The sequence below is a fragment of the Anser brachyrhynchus genome, assembly GCF_964034855.1.
Source record: "Anser brachyrhynchus genome assembly, chromosome: 4".
Taxonomy (NCBI): domain Eukaryota; kingdom Metazoa; phylum Chordata; class Aves; order Anseriformes; family Anatidae; genus Anser; species Anser brachyrhynchus.
Window position 1 is genome coordinate 45,840,126 of NC_137698.1, and position 19,911 is coordinate 45,860,036.

The window sequence follows — 19,911 nt, forward strand, 5'->3', positions numbered from 1 at the left end:
AGCCTTTTATTTTATTTGTGGCTTTGAGGGCTGTTTCTATTTTTCTCCTTTTGAAGGCTATTGAGACCGTTTCTCAGCTATGGTGAATTTTTATTACAACAAACAAAAATCTTAGTTCTGATGCTTCTGTGTGCTTTTTGTTTCTTTTAGAATATGAAGTTCAAACAAGGATATGCAAGAGTAGTCTCATGATTTGAGAAATTTTCTTTGCCAAATTTTAGACTGCTATCTTGGGATAATCAGATTTGTTTTAATGTTAACATTAACTGAAAAAAAATACAGGATTTTGTGCACACCTCTTTAATTTTAAGGTTTTTATTTGTATTAGTGAGTATGTAAGGCCAGTGTTAGTGCTGATGAAGAAATGAAACTGATCTTGTAGTTTTCCTCCTGGTTATTCTGTATTTTTGTTTCTATTTACATGCTTGCCTCATATAACACTTCTGAGGACCGGGTTGGTACATTAATTCAGTAGCTGCTATGCTGACTTTTAGGATTCAAGATGATGGCAGAATGATTGTTTTAATTCCTTGTCCCCTGATACTTCAAATTGTTATTATATCCCCTCCTGAATCCAGTCTGGAAAATTAGCTATAATTACTGTAATGACAGCTAATTGATTTCCCTGAGCCTCTAACATGTCTTTCATCTGCAGACCCATTCTGAAGAGAGACCATTCCAATGTGAGGAATGCAAAGCTTTGTTCCGAACCCCATTCTCTCTACAAAGGCATCTGCTAATCCATAACAGTAAGTACTAATTCAGAGAGGAAAAAGAACTTCCTCACTTCTCATATTTGACTGAGAAAAACAGATGTATGCACCTTCCTCTAATATACAGCTTGCTATGTTAAATTAGTCTTAAAATTGAACTCTGTCCCCTGGGAGTTCGAAAATACAGGGCCAAATTCAAACCTTGCCTTTGAATGCACTTATATGCAAATCCAAATGCACTGTAGAAAATTTGTCCATGCTTTGAGATCTGATGATGAGATTTCTTTCTGCGCTAAATGTGATAGCAGTACTTACATTTTAAGAAAGGAGAAATGGAAGCAAAGATAAGTAGGTGGCTTGCTCAGCTTTTGTAGGTAATCCATTTCAGAGTTTGAGACTGAGATTGTCTCTTCTGTGCCAGTCCAGGCTTCACTATAAGGTAATGTTTCCTGCCAGTAGCATATAACTAGCAGCCCAGAAGAATTCCATGGCTGTTTTCCCTCATGAGTAATGTGTTCTTGGCAGTCTGTACTGTTTTTTAAATGACTATGTAAAGATTTATTTTCTATGGAGTTTTCTCCATCTAATGTTTACAGAGCCCTAAGCTGCCACTCAACCATGTGATTGTCAGCAGTTTAGATTTTAGAAAAATATTCATAATCTAAAATTATCGTAGCTTAGGTGGCAGTGCTTTGGTATGAGGAGTATTTAGATTGGTATAATTTAAAAGGTAGACTTTCCTTTCTTAATCCAGTATAACAGTGTTTATGGTAGATGAATTATTAGGCTGAAGTGTTTGGCTTCTTCTTTTACAATTATCTTCTAAATCTACCACAATTTCACAAAGCACTGAATTTTGTAAAATCTTTATCCAATGTAAAACATTAAAAATGTTGTGGGGGGAGGAGAGAGTTCAAAAATGTTCAGTAAAATATGTATTCCAATGTTCTGTGCAGTGATAGGTGGACTAGGTGGATAGGTTTGCAGGATATCCAAAAGCAGTATTTTACAGTGTCCAGAATTTTCCGCACTGGTAAAAGGTAAAAGTCCCTATAAAAACACGTTTCACCCGTCACTACCCCCACCCCCAGGAGTGTGGGAGCTCAGGAAATTTGAGGTCTTTGAATCGGACATGATTTGTGGCTTTAGGTGTTCCTGAACCACCACCATTTAAGCAAATACAAGTATTTCAGCCTGTGAACTAGTCAGTCCTCCTTGGTGCAACAGCAGTCTTGTTGAGGGGCAAAGGTTTTTAAAGTTAGTAACTTCTTCTGCCTTATTAGGTAAAACTGTCTCCAAAATAAGTCAAAACATTAAAATAGTAATGTTTGGTATTTTTATTTATCACAGGGAAGATTGTCTCTTCTTGTTTTTTGGGGAAAAAAATGAAAACAACAACAAAAAACAACAGACCTTCTTAACAAGTAGTCCTTAATGCAGCAGAACATGGGCCAAAACCTTTATGGTCATACTGCATCTCTATCATCCTTTTATAAAAGAAATGTTGATAGACCAATAAGCAAAATAAAAAGTGGAAGTTATTACTAGGATGAACTGAAGAATAAGCAGTTCAGTTCAAGGCTGTGATTAAAACAAATAGGTCAGCTAGTCTAAGAGTTTGTGTTCCAGGTGAAGAAATATAGAACTCTTCCCCTGATGACATAACTCTGAAATTGACAGGTTATGTTGGTGTGAAATAAAGCAGATTTATAGGCATTGTCCAGGTACATTTGGATAATAGTGCCTCTCGTAGCACTGAAACATACCTTTCTTTAGAAAGGAGAGAAACAAAACCATCTCTAGATGTGTTTGGCTGGCTTTACTGATCTGTGCTGTAGGAAAGAAAAAATTGTTTGTGAAGCTTGAAATCTCTAGGAAAAAACGAAGTTGAGCCTGCACGATACATTCCTTTTAAATTCAGTATCCCATTGTTTTAGAAGGAGGCATGCTGAAGAATGATATGGAAGGCCTTAAAAGTTATTTTACAAACTTAATTTACTAGAAAAAAAAGCGTATTTCATAAAGCTCATTTTTCAGGCATACCTGTCTTGAAATTTGTGAGACATGCAAGACATCACGCATATAATTTTCCAAACTCAAGATCAAATATACTGGTTCATGAGGCCATAAGAGATCTGGCTGACAGGAACGAGTAACTCAAAGCAGTTTATTGGGTCATTTGGTTTTCTGGAACTGTGGAGGCACCCATGAAGGGGAGCTTATCTGTTGAGAAAGACATCATCCTTTTTATGTATTTGTTTTCTAGTGTAAAAATCTATGTGCAGAACATTTGATAGTAAGAGAAATAATAATTAGTTCATTTTACAGGGCTTGGTGGAAGTGGATATTGAAGATTGCACTTCTCAAGTAAAGCACAAGTAGCCCTGTTTTTCTTTTTTCTTTTTTTTTTTGTCATAAAGAGGGCGCATTAGTGAAGTAGAAAAGAACAGTCCAAGGAAAGACATTCACATTATGATGTGTACTTCTGAGGGAAAACGCTGTAGGATATATTATGTCACAGTATCACACAGTATCACAGATTTCTAGGTTGGAAGAGACCTCAAGATCATCGAGTCCAACCTCCGACCTAACACTAAGTACTCCACTAAACCATATCGCTAAGCTCTACATCTAAACGTCTTTTAAAGACCTCCAGGGATGGTGACTCCACCACCTCCCTGGGCAGCCCATTCAATGCTTAATAACCCTTTCGGTAAAGAAGTACTTCCTAACATCCAACCTAAAACTCCCCTGTCGCAACTTTCGCCCATTCCCCCTCGTCCTGTCACCAGGCACGTGGGAGAACAGACCAACCCCCACCTCTTTACAGCCTCCTTTAAGGTAACTGTAGAGAGCGATAAGGTCGCCCCTGAGCCTCCTCTTCTCCAGGCTGAACAAGCCCAGCTCCCTCAGCCGCTCCTCGTAAGACTTGTTCTCCAGACCCCTCACCAGCTTGGTCGCCCTTCTCTGGACTCGCTCGAGCACGTCCATGTCCTTTCTGTAGCGAGGGGCCCAAAACTGAACACAGTACTCGAGGTGCGGCCTCACCAGAGCCGAGTACAGGGGCACAATCACTTCCCTAGACCTGCTGGCCACACTGCTTCTTATGCAGGCCAGGATGCTGTTGGCCTTCTTGGCCACCTGGGCACACTGCTGGCTCATATTCAGCCGACTATCAACCAATACTCCCAGGTCCCTCTCGGCCAGGCAGCTTTCCAGCCACTCATCTCCCAGCCTGTAGCTCTGCTTGGGGTTGTTGCGCCCCAGGTGCAGGACCCGGCACTTGGCCTTGTTGAACTTCATACAGTTGACCTCAGCCCATCGCTCCAGCCTATCCAGATCCTCCTGCAGAGCCTTCCTGCCCTCGAGCAGATCGACACACGCACTTAGCTTGGTGTCATCTGCAAACTTACTGAGGGTGCACTGGACGCCCTCATCCAGATCATCGATAAAGATATTAAAGAGGACCGGCCCCAGTACCGAGCCCTGGGGGACACCACTAGTGACCGGCCTCCAACCAGATTTGACTCCATTCACCACAACTCTCTGAGCCCGGCTATCCAGCCAGTTTCTAACCCAGCGAAGCGTACGCCAGTCCAAGCCCCGAACAGCCAGTTTCTTGAGGAGAATGTTGTGGGGAACTGTGTCAAAAGCCTTACTGAGGTCAAGGTAAACCACATCCACAGCCTTTCCCTCATCCACCAAGAGTGTCACTTGGTCATAGAAGGAGATCAGGTTCGTCAAGCAGGACCTGCCTTTCATAAACCCATGCTGACTGGGCCTGATCGCCTGCTTGCCCTGCAAGTGCCGCGTGATGACCCTCAAGATAATCTGCTCCATGAGCTTTCCTGGCACTGAGGTCAAACTGACAGGCCTATAGTTCCCCGGGTCTGCCCTGCGGCCCTTCTTATAGATGGGCGTCACATTGGCTAGCCGCCAGTCAACTGGGACCTCCCCCGATAGCCAGGACTGCCAATAAATGATGGTAAGCGGCTCGGCCAGCTCCTCCGCCAGTTCTTTCAGTACCCTCAGGACTCTGCTTCCATATTTGGAGGCATTTACAGGTACTGATACCATAGTTTCATGTTAAGCACTCCTTAAAAGTTTTCTTCCTTCAGTGGTTTCAAGAAGTCAATGATGTACTTTGTTGTTTGTTTCCACTTTCTAGAGTGCCTAAGTCTGAAGAGAATATGTGTATTTTTTGTTCATGTTTTATTTTGTAACATCTTAATCTAGCATAGTGCAAACCTATTGACTGAAAATGCAGAAAGAAAATAACTTTGTTCATTTCTTATACATAGATATTCAAAATTATTTTCTATCTTTAATAATACTTTTATCTACCAAAGGCAGTGGAAAGAGTTTGGTTTTTGGCAGTGACAATTCTTTAGCAACGAGCATGCTCTTACATTTACTGTATGAAATCTCTCTGTTTATCACAACATGAGATATCATGAAATAAATTGTGTAGCTCTGTTTTTTGCTGCAGTTTTCCATGAGATGATTTTCAAAGCTGCTCAGGGAATTTTGATGCTCATGTCTTGTTGCGAGTGATTTATACTTTTACTTTATGCCACTTAGGAACCTTTTGAAACTCTTTGCAGCTAGTGTTCTTTATGAAGTTTTCATGTATCTTTGTTTATGGTTTGAAAAAGAGAAGAAAAATGGCCAAAGACTGCTCAGCGAGCCAACTGTGAGTGGGGATAGCGTTCTGATGGCTCTTCTGTAGTGAGGTATACAGTTTGTGATTAAAAAAGGAAGTTGAGGAGAAACAATGATTATTTGCCTTTATCTAGTATAACGTTTGAAAAAAAAAAAAAAAAACACCACCAACAAAAAAACCACTATTTTTAGGCTTCCCATCATTTTGTTTGTTGAAAAATTTTGCCAAACTGACACCAGGACTTGGCTGACATTAGAGCTGTGTATAGTGGAAGATTATTATAGTGTGTACACAGGAGAGATGAGTTAGTTCTGACTGCCTGGCTTTGGAGGACTTTTATTTGAAAAATGGTTGATCTTTTAATACTGTATCTTTTTTTGTTGTTTGAAAGTCATCTTCTCGGATCATAATAGAAGTGCAGTACTGAAAATTACAGGAAAGTTTACAAACAGAACTGTAAAATAAAAATGATGAATCCTCCTGAGACTCAACAAATATCAAATCTTGTCATAAATCATGATGATATCATATAAGTGTATGGACATCATACAAATATTTTTTACTTTAGAAGACATGGTAATTTGTTCAAATGGTTTGGTATTGCTTCCTTTTTTTCCAATTTTTTTTCAGGAGCTAAGTTATTAAAAGAGAGACAAGGAAACATATAGGCAACTAAATAAATTCAATAAGCGTATAAGTTCTTATGAGAAGTAAATTTCAACAGAAGTTACTTAAATATTTTCCCTTTGTTGAAATGATAGAAAATTGCATGCTACTTAGTAAAAATAGCAATGACTTCACTTGGTTAGCAGGGCAGTCCTGTGTTCCCAAGATGACTCGCTTTGTTAGCAGTGTGGTCTCATGTTCCCAAGATGAGAACAGAAGAGATTCACGAGGCAGTTAGAAGCAGTACAAGTGTTAATCCTCCACATAAAGGCATATATCCTTGTTGATCTTGACATTTTTTCTGAATAGCTAGACTGGAAGTATTTTTAGGGTAAGACAACATATACTCTTGTACCTTTTAGCATTTCTTGCGTTATCCAAGACAAAACTGCCTTTGTTTCCAAACTGAAAAAAGAATGAGCAGTTTGGGGTTTGGGAAGAAGACAACTGTGGTTGATTTATGGAGGAGGGAAGCAGCTTATCTGGGCTTTGAAATGTCTGTGGGTACTTGTGGCACCACTGTTTATAAGCTTCACTTGTCATAGAATCATAGAATATCCGAGTTGGAAGGGACCCGTGAGGATCATTGACTTCAACTCCTGGGTCCCAGAAGACCACCAAAAAAAAAAAATAAAATAAAATGGATCATGTGTCTGAGACAATTGTCTAAATGCTTCTTGAACTCCGGCAGGCTTGGTGCCATGACTGCTTCCTTGGGGAGCCTGTCCTAGTGCCCAACCACCCTCTTGTTTAAAAACCTTTTCCTGATATCCAGCCTGACCCTCCTCTGTCACACCTTCAAGCTGTTCCCTCAGGTCCTATCGATGGTCACCAGAGAGCAGAGCTCAGTGCCTGAATCTCAGCTCCCCCTTATGAGGAAGTTTTAGACCGCAATGAGGTCTCCCCTCAGTCTCCTCCAGGCTGAACAATCCAAGTGACTTCAGCTGCTCCTCGTATGTATTCCCCACTAGGCCCTTCACCATCTTTGTTGCCCTCCTTTGGACACTCTCTAACAGTTTTGTGTCTCTCTTATACTGTGGTGCCCAGAACTGCGCACAGTACTCAAGGTGAGGCTGCACCAATGCAGAGTAGAGCAGGACAAGCACTTCCCTTTACCGACTAGCAATGCCATTCTTGATGCACCTCAGGATATGTTTGGCCCTCCTGTCCACAAGGCACACTGCTGGCTCATGTCCAGCTTGCTGTCGATCAAAACCCCCAGATCCCTTTCTGCAGGGCTGTTCTCCATCCTCTTGTCCCCCAGTCTGTATGTATAATGAGGGTTGCCCCTTCCCAGGTACAGGACCTGGCACTTGCTCTGGTTAAACTTCGTATTGTTGGTGATTTCCCAGCTCTCTAATTTGTTCAGATCTTTCTGCAAGGCCCTACCACCCTCGATGGAGTCAACAGCTCCACCCAATTTGGTATCGTCCATGAACTTGCTCAAAAAACCTTCAATTCCTTCATCCAAATAGTTTATGAAAACACTGAAGAGAAATGGTTCTAAAATGGAGCCCTGTATATGTATTACATATATGTTACTTATATGTGTAATACTAATGTGCACTCACTTATCAAGAAAAAACATTTTCCAATGCCTTGGCATGTAGCATCAAATGGGCTTTAATATGCAGCATACTGAAATCAATTTCCATTCATATTGGCCTTTGGACTTGCACCAAGACTGGGATTATTTTAACCTTTTGTTGAGCCATATCAAGGAAATATGTTACCTCTATATGTATATCATTGCTACTGGAAAAACTAGCTTTTGCATGTAAAGACTGTGTCTTACTCAAATGTAACAGGAGGTTGCAGCTTAGCCCTTTGTCCTGAAAAATAAGAAGTGGATGATAGTTGTGAAATTATGTTGGTCTTCTTTTGTAATGCACTTGTTGCTAGGAAAACTTTTTTTCAGGTATAGGCACCTGATTTCCAGTTTAGACTGTGGTTCTGGAGGTAACCTTAAGCACCACTGATTTCTGAATGAGTGCTATGTTGCAGATATTTATTAAGATATAATCTTAATCAAGAAGTTAACAAATAAAAAGAGAACATTCTCTTCTGCATTTACAGTAGCAATAAAAAGAAGGTTCTTGTAATGATTTCTCTGCAGGATCACTTATCTTGTTTCTTTTCTAAAAACACAAATGTGAATTTTCACAATATGTTTCTTCCTCTCTCTGAGATCTTTAGTTGAATTTTGAAACTATTAGTAATATTAATTATGTCTCTGTCATAACCTTTAACCATATTACTATAGTTTGAACAGTAGCTACAGCACTTAAAATTTATTTCATCTTTGTCATATGAGTTTCTTTTTATTGATGTGAATGAGAGCTTACTCGAAGCATGTATGTCTTTTTTAGAGAAGTCTTTTAAATTCAGGAAGATCTCTTACCATTTAAGTTTCAAAAGATGAAGCCTATTACATCTTGTTTGTTACCATAAGGAGAGTCTGTCACTGGAGGTACTGATAAAACCTGTGCTTCTTTTCACAGGTAGCCATTTTGCCTTTGGCTATAGAGTTTAATCTTACATTTCTGACTATGTTATTGCCACAACTACCTTCTGCTTTCTTAATTTCCCAATGACATTTTTATCTGATATGGTATTCCTTCTCTTTCTGTTCTCAGAACCCAGCTCTTCAATTATATTTGCTGCTTTTATTCATTTTTATGAAACAATAAAAATTAGTGTATATCCCTAAAAAGCTGGTATCTTTAAATCTTGTTTTCTTCTTTATAAGGTGAGAGGACCTTCAAGTGTGATCACTGTGATGCTACTTTCAAAAGAAAGGACACCTTAAATGTTCATATTCAAGTTGTACATGATGGACATAAGAAATACAAGTGTGATCTCTGTGACAAAGCTTTTGTGACACCCTCAGTCCTGAAAAGTCATAAAAAAGTGAGTAGAATAAATTATTTCATATTTACTCCTTGTGTATCCTTAAGATTATGGCTAAACACAAAATGCCTAGATTCTTCTGCATTGCTGACTTTTCAATATAAAGCTGTGTTGATGCTTAATACCCTAAAGTGCTTAATACAGTAGTTGCGCCAGGGGAGGTTTAGGTTGGATATTAGGAAGAACTTCTTTACCGAAAGGGTTGTTAGGCACTGGAATGGGCTGCCCAGGGAGGTGGTTGAGTCACCTTCCCTGGGGGTCTTTAAAAGACATTTAGATGTAGAGCTTAGTGATATGGTTTAGTGGAGGACTTGTTAGTGTTAGGTCAGAGGTTGGACTAGGTGATCTTGGAGGTCTCTTCCAACCTAGATGATTCCGTGATTCTAGTGTTATTGGTGGTATCCAAAATATGCAGGAAAGCATTAGCAGTTAGGAATGAATACCAGCTGTCTGTCTGGTATCCCCCAATACTGCTGTTAGATATATGTGTTTTCTAAAGAACCCTATCCTAATCAAGATGGATTTAACATTCATATCGCTGATGTAGGGGAATGAAAATTATGTAAGTCCATCCAGTATTGAAATGATATTTATTCTTCCTTCAGCTGCTGCAAGATATGTATCATGTGAGATAAGGTTTTTATAATCTAATGAAGAACTTTACAGAATGAAGAACATTCAATGTCTTTTATTAAAAAAAAAATAAATAAATAAAATAATTTCCCTATCTGAAAAGAGTCGTGTGCAAATCTAGAAATCCAGATTGTTAGCTGGACATATCATTTAACTTATTTTTTTTCCTATCCCATTTAAATTAACAATTGTAAATGAAGTAATCCAAAATACTCCACTACAAGAGTATTCACAGTTATAAGGAAGTTATAAGTTATAAGGAATAGTTATAACATTTCTTTATAACTTTCATTCTTGTCTTTCCTTGTCCCTTGCAGACTCACACAGGAGAAAAGGAGAAAATTTGCCCATATTGTGGACAGAAGTTTGCAAGCAATGGAACACTGAGAGTTCATATTCGAAGCCATACAGGTACAGTTATATTTATTATAATCATCAGGAAAAAAAATCTAATTGTATGTCAAGGTATCTGTAAATTTGTGTACAAATGCTCTGTCTAGCTACAAAAAGAAGTATGAATTTACAGGTAGGCCTAACACACTTTTCAGATGTTTTACCTGCTTAATGTATAAAACCAGATTCTATTTTGAACTGTAATTATGTATGAATATATATATGTATATATGTATATACAGTATATATGAGTATTTACATGAACATACACTGTGAGTTCATTCAAGTCTGGTTTCTGAGGTGTTTTTAAACTCTAATCTCATGTCATTGTAACTTCTGACCTTATCATGGCCTACACATTACCCTAATTAGAATGTTCTACCTTGGGTACATTTTAATTCAAAATGTATTTTCTGTTGCAACATCCAAATCATTCTGCTGTTCTCATAGTACTTCTAGGTCTGAGTTATGTAACTGACTTTATATTGCCACCCTGATTGCACTACTTTTTCCTTACCTTTCGTTACCGATGTGCTTCTGTAAAAACATTGAGAATAAGTTAGTCATGTTGTCATTTATATAGGTTTCGTTTTCTGAGCTTGTGTTTTCTTTTCAAATAAATGGCAGGTAACTGAAGGGGGTTTCTTTGTGATGATTTGTTTCCAACATAAAACGGTATCGATTTGCTTTTGGCAGCCAAAGCATCGGTTTACAAATAGTCTTCCTGTGATGTTCCATTCACTCCACATAAGCGAATTTGGTTTGTAGGGAGATGACAGAATTGGGGTTTCTAATCATTTGGTTTTCCACTATGTTTGGCAAGTGTTCCATCACTTCAGTCTATTAGAACCGCCTGTTGAGATTACGGGTCTTAACTAGTTTGATATATTTTACAATTTTAGATTTGACTGCCCCAGCTAATAGCAAATTTCACAGTCCTATTGTCAGGATAAATGGCTAAACTTTAGCTCTTCTTCTTTGCTAAATTCCATGTTTGGAATCTTTTCTTCTCATAGCAGATGTTTAAATTGTGCATATAAGCTTGTGAATAAGTGTTCTGCACACGTAGTTAGCATATACCGTGATCATAGGCACAAAAGACACTGAAGGTCCAACCTGCTAAGACACAGAATCACAATACAACGGTTCTCTTCTGTCCATTCCTCCTCTTTATTCTTGTTCTTTCTCCACCTACATCTCTATCTTCTCAACCCTTTCAAAGTCCTTCCTGCACAATCTCACGTGCTATGTCTTTCTCTTCAGTCTTCTGTCCCCTAAGATGAAATTTGCTCTTCTTTTGTCACTTCCTCAAGATGCAGAGGAAGGGAAAAAACAAACAAAAATCCCACTCATGGAGCATGTGGTATGAAGACTGAGAGAACCCTTGGGGAAGTGTGCCTGTTGGAAGGACCAACCTATTTCTGACCTGGGCTGTACTTTAAAGAAACGCATAGATGGGAGTACAAAGGAAGCAATTTGATAGTGTTGTTAGTCACTCAGCACATCAGTACAGACTTCTGGGTCTATGACTGCCTAAATTTCTAATGTGGTAACTTTTTTCAGAAGATTATTTTGTTTATGGATATTTCTTTACCTTCACCTTACCATCCCGTGAAGATACTATGTTATTCTTCAATCTTCTATTTTTGCATATGAGACTCCGATGAAAACTAAGATTGTTATAGATTATCCAATGCTTAAGGGAACATCAAAATGTTACTCTACTTCTTCAGTAAAATCTCTGGATTCACATTCCAATGTGTTTTGCAGGCAATTCTGCTTTATTGCCTTTAGTAGTGGGGTGCTTTTTTTTTTTATTTCACGGGCCTTTTTCTGAAACTACATCAATTTGCACAGTGTAGAGAGGCCTTAGTTTTTCAAGCTGATAGTGCAGATGGCTTTTGGGACAAGGTTTTATAGCTGTCTGAGTGAAAATGCTTTTCACACATGTGCTGCTACCAGTTGCATTTAATGTTTCAGCTCTCTCAAGCTGGTTTTCCCCAAATTAGGAAAGGCGAATGAGGTGAGTTTTGTGAAACCACACACCAGAGAGACCTCTAACCTTGAGGGCAGAGACTTACAACATTTTTAGCCATTATTATGCAAGAAACAGTACAATGGCATTTTGAATTTACTTCAAGTAGAAAGGCACGGAAGTTTTCCAGTACATTTGTAAATTAAATAGGGCTGGAGAAGGTGCCTGGCCAGGAGATGGTACAGGTTGGAGGTAACAGAATGTGCACTGTGAAAACAGCTTATGAAAGAATCTCACTGTAGAAGGAAATTTTCAAGGCTTCGTTATCAAAAAAATCTTGAAGTACTCCTTTTAAAGAGAGTTACAAATTCAGGAAGAATGTCTTGTTAAATTCATTTATAATGGTCTGTGATAAACTCTGATCCTTCCAGTTGCTATGGTGATGTCAATGACATTTTTGATGGAGGGATTTGTGATTTGCATCCTTCACCACTCAGAATCAACCGATACACATTTTCATGTGTTTTGACTTCTTGGTGGTTAAAAAAAATTGCTAAGTTACATGGTGCAATACCTTATACTAGGTTTAGTGAGAAAATGCCTAGTTAGATTTACGTTGCACTTCAGGAGGGATGGTTTTGACTTGTGCTGTGACTACAGACTTCAGCTAAGTTGTCCAAGATCATAACACGTGCAGACCAACCACCAGAGGAAACTGCTGTTCAGTGTGGAAAAGCTGTGCAGTGTTCAGTGGGCCTGATTAAGAATGGGCCTGAGTGAAGCACAGCTTTCTGAGGGTTAGCTTGCATCATTTCAAGAGAAAGTAAGGGTAGTTGATGAAGGGAATCCATGTTATTTGGAAACAGTACAAAAAAGCTGAGTGCTCATTTGATGCCTTTTAAAGTTCACTGTATTGTGAAAATCCTTGAAAACTTTTCAAGCGTTTTCTGAGAAATCTTGAGTTCATCAAAGAGAGTGGAGCCACAAACTTGCTTTATTTAGTGATGGATGTTTGGTTTTGAAATGTTGCAGTGTTGAATACTTTGTGCTCTTGATATCAAATAAATTCAGTGGTTTTGAATTAATCAGTTAAAAAAATGTGGCCTCTTTTTTTTTTTTGGTCAGACTTTAAAGTATCACTTTTAATTCTGAGCTAGAAGTGAACCAACCAACCAACTGCCCATTTGCAAGAGATGATTCATCTTTTGAATAAGCCTTCAGCTGCGACCAAATTTTCAGTGCATCTAAATGGTACACCATAAGCATAAATATTAAAAGGAACTTCATGTTTTAAGAGATTAGGTTTCAGGTCCCGGTGCAGATGTTTGTGTTAGTGTATTTGCTGTGCATGTGGTTGGCTAGCCTTTATTAGCTACTTTGTATAAGAGGATTTGCTCTGTGTTTACAAAATAAGGCCAGGCAGTGTACTTTTGCAAAGAATTGTGCATTGATTTTTATCTTCCTTTTTTTTATGTCCTTTATAAAAGCTAAGATTCTTGTGTGTCCTATTCATTCTGCTTTGGACTGTAATTTTCATATGCTTAATAATTCGTATACAAAAAGAGAAGCTTTTATTCAATATGCAGCACATGTTCTTAAATACTGCTACTCACAGATGTATGCATGCTTCTTCAATAAGCAGTTTTATTCCCTCTTTTATCTTAGAATAAGACTCTGTAAATGAGCCCTAACAATACTTGGCCTTTTGCAGAAACTGATCTGGTTTGGGGTGAGTGAACATGTCTGCATGTGCATGTATAAGAGGGAAGGGGTTGATGTTTGCATCTGAACCTAGTATATTGCTCTGTAATTCATCATCTGGGGTTCTAGCCTTAGAATGACAGAGACAGCTCTCTGTAGGTCAGCTGAAACACTATAGCACATTCTCCCTCTGCTGTATCCTGTTGGTTTATGACTTCTTAAGGTCAGAGGGAGCTGGGGTTAATTCAGCAAAAGAATCCTCTGACTGCGATATAAATTCCTTGGCTTGTTCATAAATTGTAAAAGAAGTTCAGTGGACTGCTCCTTGGGATTGAAGACTGTGGGCCAAGAGGTTAATTACTTGCCTAAAGTTTCAAGCAGCTTTCAGTGTTAACAGTTACTGGCTGTGGTTTGTGCAGCTTTGCAGTTGCCTTATGCATAGGTATTTAAAACTGTTAATTGATGTCTTGTGTGTACATTTGTATGTGTGTACATATATAATTATTTGTGCCTATGTAATATGTATACATGTTTTTTATCTGCCTGATACTGGTCTTGTTTCTTTCCCAATTAGTTGTATCCTAATCCTTCCATCTTCGGTATGTAGCACATCAAGTTGTGGAACAATGAATGTTGGGGTGAAGTAGTTCATATTTGCACATTCATTTATTTTTGCAAAAATTGAGTCTGTTTTAAATGTAACTCTGTCCTTTCCATGCGATCTTTTTCCTACTCCATTACACAGGGATTGGTGAGGTACCACTGATGCTCATACATGTCTTTCAGAAAATGCTTGTGCATACAGACATAGATTAAAACTCAAGGACATGTAACTTTGTTTTGTGTCTGTCACATTTAGTCAATCTCCTGATAAAAAGACAGTAAAATAACTATAACTTCACGTCTTAAATATTTTCTGAAAGGATTCATGTTTTTATTCTACGCCATTTTACAGCCGTTATTCATGTGACATTCTTTCATGTTATGTTCTCTGTTATGTGAAAAAGAAGCTTTCTTTTTTAAGGAAGAGTTGAGAATGTTCTTTAGAAATTTACTTCCATAACCATGAACTAAGGATGACACTGTGAAATTACATTAAACAAACAAACAAAAATCATTCAAACCATCAGCTTCCATATCATTTGTGTCAACATAGCTAGGCTTACGTTTTTCAGTTTCTATTTCAACAAATAATACTGTTTTATAAGCTCATGAAAACATTTTATCATACTTGTCCCCTATAATTTTAGGTGCTGATTGCCTTCTTGAGATGTGTCTCTTCCTCTGCATTGAGAGCTTGATATAATAGTCCTGACTTTGCCATTGTAGTCACACTTCTGCAATTTGATTAATTAGGCATTTGAGCATATTTAAAACCATATTTAAAGTACAACTGTATAAAAACCTAGTTCCAAATTTTGCACTCATGTCGAAATTCCTAACCAAACCAAATATTAATCATGAAGTTAAAAATCAAAATCTTTGCTTATTAACAATAGCTCAATCATCTACGAAACTAAAATACTTCAAAATAGTCAAAGGAAGTAATGAATTCAAGTGATTCCTGCGTATTGGCGTGTGATGTATGCCTCCAAAATTGTAGTAGCTATGCAGATGACTGTTCATTAGTGTACATAAGATATGTAGACAAATAATCATTCTAGGAAATTATCTTTTCCTTCATATTATATATATATATATATAACCTCTCTATATACTTATTGCCTCTAAGTAATTTATATTACATAAAAAGAGATAAAAGGGAAGCTTTGAGGAATTTCCTCTCATATCACACTGAAGTATGAAAAAATGTATCTGTATTTAGTCAGAGAACAGCTTGCAAATGTCTACAGATAGGTTGTTTCTATTTGATAACTTATAGATGATCACTCTTTTATCTACTGAATTTAAAAAGGAGCTTGCAGAAGACCTCAAAGGTGAGGATTCTGCATTTTTAAGCCTTTCAGTTTATACATCATTGTCGTATTTATCTCCAGACAACAGTTAAATCTTTAAAAGTACCTGTAAAGTTTCATGCAACTGTCAGCTTCTTGTTGTCTGCTCCCATGAATGGAGAAATGTTCTTATAATGGATAGATTATTTGAATGCTATTGACATCTTTAGATAAATTACACCACATAACTGATTAATATACATACTTTAAAAGATTTGGTTGACCTTAAGTCATAGATGTTAATGCTCCATTCATAGGGAAGGCAAATTGCTTAATTCCACTGACAGATGCAAAGAATCAAATTGCTTTATTTTTTAAATTAAGCCTGTGGAGTTTTTATTTGTGACTAAAATTCTTAATACCAATATGCAACTGGTAAGACTGTATTACCTCTGCAGGTAATATAGGTATAGTTAGGAGTAAAGATAATAACCTTTGTATTTGGTAGGGTTCTTTACTAGTCTTTATGATTTGTTCCGTTACGAATAGCTAAAACCTCAATTATATGATAATCACGATAGGCCAGACAAATATTTTGACTGTAGGTCTAACTACTGCTAATCTGAATTCTGAGTAAAACCAAAACTTCTAAAGAAATTTTCCCGACTTTGAAAACATTGCTTCTCTGTCTCAAAGAATAAAAAGTACTTAGAGTATTGAAAGACAACATTTGTTAAAGCAATGTGGTTTTATTTGAAAAAGAATAGCATTAAGTTTGTTGTTGTTTTCTCCTTATTAAACGTGACCATAGCTAGTGACTGGAAAATGCATTTGGTTGAATCACATAAAAGAAATTCTAGTTCTCCCTTGTGTCTACGAAGTGCACAAGTATTGGATCTTGGTTAGGAAGCATTCAGAAGTACACAGGCTTTAGTGTTATTAATCATCAGAGAAGAAAAATACAGAAATATTTGATCTTGTCTTCAGAGTCTGCCAAGTTTGAATGTCATTTAAAATGAAGAATGTGAAGAAATATCTCTAACTGACCCATACCTGAATACTGATTTCTGTTTCTCTCAGGCAATAACTGTAGTTTGCACAGGACTATTCTCATACCAATCAGAGAATCCTATCCCCTTCTTTATCTGGTTGACTTTGAGTGTAGAATTACAGGTGTATTTGGCGTTTCTGGGTCTCGTCTCAGCTGACATCCGCAAGTATTTTATCTTTCAAATCGTGAAGTTATTTAGTTCTTGGCATGAGAAAGCTATGCCTGTGTAGGTGCTTTCGTACTTCTAAAAGGCTTATTCTGAGTGCTAAGTTTAATGGCTGAAAGTCAGGCAGGCCAGAGTTTTGTGTAGGCTGGATCACTGTGTTTATTGTATAGTCCAGATTAGTGGTTTGGCTTGTAAAGAAAACAGCTAGCTGCTGCAGTCAGCCAAACTTCTTCATTACTGCACTGTTATTTTCCATTCCTAGTATCTCTGGTTAAAATTATAAAAATTTCTTAAGAGAACTTAAGCATTAAAAGACCTTAATGCTTAAGGGTATTAAATACTTTTGAAAATTCTGCTCTGTATCTAGAAAACAGCCACCTCTCTACAAGAGGAAATTTATTACTCTGAGGAAGTGTTTGTATTCTCAGAGGTCAATTTGACATGCTGTGCAGCACAAAGGCGATTAAATTTACTGAATATTTTCTTAAAGTGTAGATATTTAATCTTCTTTCAATAACTAGTTTTCTGGCATTTTCTGCTTCAAGTTCTGTCAAAGTCACTTGGTTCCTTGAGTTGGTATATAACTTAGTCTTAATTCCTAAAGAAGTTAATTTCATTTGGAAGACATTCAGTTCTGTGTATTTTAGGTTTCTTTGTCTCTGTGCATGTACATATTTGTATAATACATTTAACTGAACCTCTATACAGTTAAGGACACAAAATTCCTTTTCTTTGATGGGAACTCCATATACAGAGCACCAGCGGCTGAGGATAGATGTGTAAAGTTGTCAAGTGCTCTATGTGAACAGATAATGTTCCAAAGCATATGTCACAGATTATAATTTTGTTATATCCGTTAACCTTTTGCCCATCCTTACTTGCTGTTGAATGCTGTCATCACCCTAGATTATCCCTGACTAAAAAAGCACTCTTGCAATTCCTTTTTGGGGCTGCCCTGTTGATCACCTGGCATGGAGTGTTGCATGTGTGATCCAGATGGCCCCTTTGCCTCCAAATTCCTCCCCAGGTGAGCTGTCTTCATTCCACCAGAGCTGTGTGATGGTGGATTCACCCTTCTTCCTCTCTTCCCTGCCCCAATCTTAAGTTAGGTGTTTAAACAGGGTTATACTTTAGCATAAGTGTTCTAAACACAGACTTTTTAAAATTATACAGAGATTATTTTTTATAAATTGTCTTCTAATCCTTACAGTTCAACGTCTGAAAAAAAAAGCAATATTTAGAAGTTTATAAATGACCTGGGAAAGATTCTGAGGGACAATGATATTGCCATAATTATCTGTTAACTTTTTAAAGAAAACAATTGCTTTTAAGTTTCATACAGTACACATGGTCTGATGTTCAGTGCAGTCTTTTTCTAATGTTAGTGAATGTTGACCTAGACCAGTGGTGCTGAATACCCCAACTAATCCAGCAAAGAAGTATTAGTGTTTTTAAAAAAAAAAAAAAAAAAAATTTGATAATTTCACTGTCTAATGCAAATTCTTTATCCCTCAATACAACAGTTCCAATAAAGCCAGAAAGCGAGAAAGTGTGTACAGGAAGGGAAGTGTAAACAATTGAGAATTTCATACAAGTGACCAAGCAAGCCATATCGGCATGGGGACAATAAATATGACTCAAAATTAAACAGAATGAAATAGAATGGCCATATAAGATTTGAAAGAGCTCTATGAGACTGCTTCCAGAACTGAATGTAACGGTTCATTAAATGCATACTTTTGCATGCTGTTGACTACCTTCTCTGTGCCTCTGTCTCATTCATTGGTCTCTTCTGACCTTTGTTAAACTCTCTTCAAATTAGGGCTACTTCTCCATTGCATCTCTGTGAAATACAGTAACCTTTTCTCATTTGATAAGAAGGTGTTTATCACCTGTAAAATACGTATTTGTTGGTCTTAGTCAAGGTTATTGTTTCAAAGTAATAACTTTTTTTTCTTCCATCACGTTTCCACCTGATTTTATAATTAGCTTTTTTGTGGCTAAATTAACTACGGGGAATGCAAACTATATTGTGGAAATGGCAACATATAGGACTAATTTGAACTATTGTGTCTTAAAGTCTTTAATAAATGTATAGCTTTAGCTACTGAAAACTAATAATGAGTGTTTGGTTTTGTTTCTTAATTGCTTTGCTCCCAGAGGTGTCTGAGTTTGGGAAATCTGGGTGCTCAACTCACTGTAAGTATTGCCTTATAGCATCTTTGATTACAAATGTCTCTTAGGAAAGTGTCCATCTCAGGTTGAATTGGAATGGAAGAATCTGGTCTTTAAAATTAGCATTTTATGCTCTATTAAGGTCCAGTAAGTATTAGATCTCAAGCTAGAGATGTATACACTTGAGAAAAAAAAGGATACCAATTCTATCATGACATCTTTTCAGATCAAAATCCCATATGGTTTTCCATCATGGAATTGTTTTTCATAATCCTTGCATTAGGGTTACATTTATTTTTATTATGTTAAAAGCTTTGTTTTTAGTCATACAAAATCTGGAAGTAGAATGTCTAGACTTTGAATTACATTAAATCCATTGCAATTTATCTAAGGATTATTTATTTGGGGTTATTTGTGCAGAAGTGCCATTAATGTGTTGAGCAGTTTGTTCTTGGACAGCAGGGACGTGACAGTCAGCTGTAACTTGAGGGTAATAAAAACGTTTATTAGGACATGTTGATCGGACAAGCTGCATTTAATACGTCTACTGGATTTTGATGTTGTAGTAAAGTAGTGGTTAAATGTCTTAGTGAAGACTGCAGATCATAGTCTCAGCTGAGGTTTTATGGCAGAGTTGTGAACAATAGCATAGAAGGTAAACCTTTTTTTCAGATATTTTCCAAATATGAAGAGTCAGAAACAAGGCTTAGTCCTGTATTTGTGAGTTAAGACTTCTTTCTCCACATTACCCATATTTTTTAATAAGTAAAATAAAATCTTGTTGAAATAACACTAATCTTGAAAATGTCCTTCCTATTGACTCCAGTAAAAAGACATAATATTCAAAAAGTGGTGCAATGGTATACTTCAGTATGATATCCCTGGTAAGGATTTATTATTGCTTCCAAACATGAAGATGTTTCTATATTTTATACATATTTACAGGTAAAAATATATATGTGTATATTAC

At 37.2% G+C, this 19,911-nt stretch overlaps 1 protein-coding gene across 5 annotated transcripts in view; it reads left to right on the plus strand.

Annotated features, from left to right (window-relative positions):
- The window catches only part of PRDM5 (PR/SET domain 5), a 111,395-nt gene that overhangs the window by 60,662 nt on the left and 30,822 nt on the right, over positions 1–19,911 (plus strand). For all 5 annotated transcript variants that reach the window (XM_080591631.1, XM_080591630.1, XM_080591627.1 and 2 more), the window contains 3 exons: positions 656–749; positions 8,792–8,952; positions 9,903–9,996. In XM_080591631.1, the coding sequence (XP_080447757.1) occupies positions 656–749; positions 8,792–8,952; positions 9,903–9,996 (349 nt within the window). The remainder of the gene's footprint in view (positions 1–655; positions 750–8,791; positions 8,953–9,902; positions 9,997–19,911) is intronic.